The sequence below is a fragment of the Austrofundulus limnaeus genome, unplaced genomic scaffold (assembly GCF_001266775.1).
Source record: "Austrofundulus limnaeus strain Quisiro unplaced genomic scaffold, Austrofundulus_limnaeus-1.0 Scaffold52, whole genome shotgun sequence".
In the NCBI taxonomy this organism is placed as follows: Eukaryota; Metazoa; Chordata; class Actinopteri; order Cyprinodontiformes; family Rivulidae; genus Austrofundulus; species Austrofundulus limnaeus.
Window position 1 is genome coordinate 1393689 of NW_013952454.1, and position 4457 is coordinate 1398145.

At 40.0% G+C, this 4457-nt stretch overlaps 1 protein-coding gene across 1 annotated transcript in view; it reads right to left on the reverse strand.

Annotated features, from left to right (window-relative positions):
• Positions 1 to 6: 6 nt before the first annotated feature.
• The window catches only part of hdac9b (histone deacetylase 9b), a 34615-nt gene continuing 30164 nt past the window's right edge, over positions 7 to 4457 (reverse strand). The window contains 3 exon segments of the mRNA XM_014008740.1: positions 7 to 393; positions 3558 to 3766; positions 3859 to 4044. Of these exon segments, the coding sequence (XP_013864194.1) occupies positions 61 to 393; positions 3558 to 3766; positions 3859 to 4044 (728 nt within the window). The 3' untranslated portion in view covers positions 7 to 60.

The window sequence follows — 4457 nt, forward strand, 5'->3', positions numbered from 1 at the left end:
GTGTGTGTGTGTGTGTGTGTGTGTGTGTGTGTGTGTGTGTGTGTGATGTTGGAGCCCTCCTCAGATCATGGCCCTTATCACCAGTCTCCCTTTGACCTGGTGCAGATAGGTGCTCGTCTCAGACTCCAGGCGCTGATGCGCCGCCGCCACCTCCTCGTCGCTATCGGCCGGCTCTTCCTTCACCTTGATGACCCCGCAGTGAGCGTCCGGGAGCTCGCCGCTCGAGCCGCCGCTGCTGCTGCTGAGCGTGTGCTTCCGAATGACTCCAGCGGGGGGCAACCTGTCCTCCTGCATGCTCTCAGGCTCCTCTCTCTGCAGCTCCTCCTGCTCCTCCTCAGACTCCTGAAGGTGCGCGTTGGGCTGACGTAGCTGCTCAATGGACTTGGATAACAGCTGTAAAACACATCGGCATCACATCAGTGATGATATAATCTTYAACAATATAACTGTAGAGGGGAAAAAATGATGTTGATCAGTTGAGGACACACACCAGATTTCTGTGTACATGACACAGAGTTATGTAAATAAAGGGTTTTGATTGAATTAAAATAAACCAGGAAGATTATTGGATGGAAAAAAATCCATAAAAATATATATATATATATATATATATATATTTGACTCACATTAGTATTGTTAACTGGGCCAGGTAAGCAGATCAGTGTCAGTCAAATAGGTAAAACATCACAGATCACAACTGTACAAGTCTTTTCTAAATAAAGTTAGAATTTTTAAATTATATTTCATTTATATTTTGTTTCACATCATTTCTAATGCATGGACAGTGTTTTGTTTTTTAAGTTCAAACTATTTACCTTCTCTATCAAAGTGTACTAATGTCTTCTTTACAAACGTTGGCATGCAAAGCATTAAGCAATATGCATTCCTTTAAAGTGCCTGTGACGTCAAATTTTTGTAATACATGTGAATGCATTTTTAGAAAGAGGATATTGATAAAATATTGCAAAATAAATTTCATGTCGCTGAGATGAACAGTTGTTGAGATACTTGTCTGTGAAGTAACAGGAAGTGATGTCAAAGGGAAATGTCTGCGTGTGAACAGAGCGTTGCTACAACAGCTAACAACACAGACTGTAGAGAAGAATCGGATGTTTCTTATTATTTTGAGTCACTATCAGAGAGATGAAAAAGTGTCAGAGTTCCAATAATATTGTTTCAATAAACAAAGATCAGAGAGTTTTCTTTGTTGAAGAATTCCCCTTTGATGTCACTTCCTGTTTCACTTTGGCTGAGCCAAGTTCAAAAGAAAATATGCCAGTTATGGGACAAAATGGGTTAAATCATGTGTGTTATTCCAACTTTCTTAAATATAAAGATGTTTTCTTTGACTTTTTGTATTTGAAGAATATGCATGTCACAGGCACTTTAAAGCAGAGGTTCTCAAACTGGGGTCCCAGGACCACCAGTGGTGCATGAGCTGGACATTGGGGGTCCTCAAAAAAAAATAACAACAAAGTGCAAATACATATGGGGAACAATGCACCAGTAAAATAAGCATACTAAACCAAACAAGCAAATAAATCATTCCCATGGCATTTAAGGGTTAAAATAGCAGTAAACAGTTTTTAATCAGCATAAAGTTTATGGGGAAGTCCCTGGAAACATTTCACTCCTGTAACAGGTCCGCAGACCCCAAAAATGTGAGAGCTTCTGGTTTAAAGAATGCTAGTTTCAGTTTATGTTGTTTTTTGGGCAGAGTTATTCAACTGAAATGTTCAGGGGGGCGTAGTTACTCAACACCAACAGCTCAGGAGCAGTTATTGGGGGATTGGTGTAAAGGAGCAAGCATTATTATCATTTTCCTTTTAACTTTATCTTTTATTTTTGATTAATTTAAACATAAATTTAAAGTTCCAAATGGATTTAAACTCTATTTTTATATTAAATAAAGTTAAGGGTTGCTTGAAACCCTTTTGCTGCAGTTAAAAAGCTTAAAACTCCACCTTTTTATTTAAAATGAAAACCACATTAAACTAATCAAAAAGAAATCTAGTTGTCTTGTTTGTAAACTCTTTGGACTCATGAATCAATCRGACAGAGACTCTTAAACTCAAAGAAAAGAACCTGTGGCATCTTAGCAATGAAGCCTAAAGAAAATGGGAGTGGTTCAAAACTTTTGCACAGCACTGCATGTGCTTAAAAGAAAGCAGTGCTTTCAAAGCCTATGAGCAAATGATTACATTATAAGTTACAATAATTYGTTAAAGTCACATAAGTTTTGCAGATTTTTTTATTTTAAAGTTTTTAAGATCAAAAACCATTTTTCATTAGATGATTACTGGGAGGAGGGAAAGAAAATGACTTGTTTAACTGAAGCATAGAAGAGTCAGCCTGACTAAAGAACACTATGGGGAAATAAACATTTTATTGGTTTTCCTTTTTGTTAAACAAGAACAGACTGTTTGCCCACAAGAGGGCTCCAAAACAGGAGCTGGTAACTTTACCATCTACTGAATCTAGGCCTTATTTAAATAAAGCCTTATAATAAGAAGTAGCCTCTTTAGGATGGCATTAAAAACACAGCTAGCTCTTAGCGTAAACACCCCCCTCTCCTCCCCCTCCCTACTTTGGGACGCAATGGAAAACTAAAAGAATCAAAGGGTGTTTAAAAACAACCGTAGGAAAGCCACTGCCTAAATTAATTAGGGCAATGTTTCAGAGCTTCCTCTCAATAAACTCTAAAAGGCTCATCCCTGATTAGAGGCCATTTATAACCTTCACTTAAAGAGGCTTTACTCGCAATCTCATTGGCCCGAGTGATCAGAGCAAGGTCCGTTAAAATGTTTCCAAAGAACTTGTTGCTCTTATTTCCAAACTGTTCGGCCTCACGAAGTCTCCCTTTGAAAACTGCAGCTAATCGTATGGGTAATGATGCAGAAAGGTTTTAAAAGAGCATTGCACATCTGTACTCTACGTTACTGCTCATGAATGCTTGCTGTGCTTTTTTTTTATTACTTCGAGGTCTGACTCTCAGTGGTTCCCCAGACTCGGTTAGGACCCAACGCTTGGGACACATCGGTGCGTGAGCTCACAATGCTGCCTTTCAGTGCCTCCGCCACCTCGCACACACGCGCCGCTCGCCAGAATAATGACAGCCTGTGCACGGCCGGGTCACCTCGGCCGGCTTACAGAAACAAAAATATTGCCACAAAGGGAACAAAACGCATTCTGGGCACTTTTTTTTTTCATTTAACCTAAGAAGAATTAAATTTCACAGCGTTAGCATGTGAACAGCACTGATGCCTCTAGCTATGATAACAGAATTAGTGAAGGGGAAGGATTTTGTTCCTTTTTGAAGTCAGGCAGACGTTCTTTGGTTTGCAGAAATAACAGCAGGATTTGAGGAGGTGGGGCGGACTTAAGGTCTGTAAACTCGAGCTGCTACAGATGCATTTACAAAGGGATATAAATAGAACTACATTTGTGCATTTAAAGCTATAACTTCCTGCAGTAAAATCCAACCTTGTGAGACCAAAAAAATAGAACGTTGTGAAAAGTCATTTGATAGCCAAATCCTGCAAAGCCCAGCATTCTACCTTATTTATGTGGACCTGCTGCTGGTACTGTTTCTGTTTCTCCAGGAAGTGCTGGTGTTGCTGCTGGATGACGAGTTGGGCCAGCGTGTTCTGAGGCAGAGGCGCCGACTGGGTTCTGTTCAAGGGTCGGTGTTTTGGTAGCTTAGGGCGACTGCCGGCGGACCGCTCCTTCATGGCCAGCGGAGAGTGAGGGTGGGACGACATCGAGCCTTGACCTTTTGAGGAAGAAAAGAAACTTTTGTTACGTTTTGCTAAAGTCTTTGAGAAAACCGTTGTACTCTCAGAGAGGAGAGGATCTTACCAGAGGAGATCATCTTCTGCTGCCTGATTTGCTCCTTTTGAAGGAGGTGCTGGAGGAGAGCCTGATGACTGGGGCTCACCTTGGACTCYAGGCTGGTTGGAAGGGGCACAGGGCCCAGCAGGTGCCCGGGCAATCCATGTTTGATTTCTGTTGATCTGTCTTTTAACCCCATGGCAGCCTAAATCAAGAGAATATGCAACGTGAATGCATAATGCTGAAAGATTTGGATGATTTTTGCCAAAAAAGCTGAAATTAAGAAAAAAAATAGCTAAAAAACCTAAATATAGCAAAAATAAGCAGAAAGAGCGCATTTGCTGGATTAAGCAGTAAGAAGTTGAAATTGTCACAAAAATGTGAATTTAGTCGAAAAAAAGGCTAAAACCAGGAAAAAAAATAGCTAAAGTGGCTTAAATTGCAAAAAAAAAAAAAACAGCTGAAAGCATAAAAATTTAAAGGGGCAACATCATGTAAAATCAATATTTTTGAGTTTTATATCATGTTATAATGATATAAATACTTATACTCTCATAAAAAAACATGCCCAAAGCCTTGCTTTGTCTCATTCACGCATGTTTGAGAAATCCTGCAGCGTTTTTAGG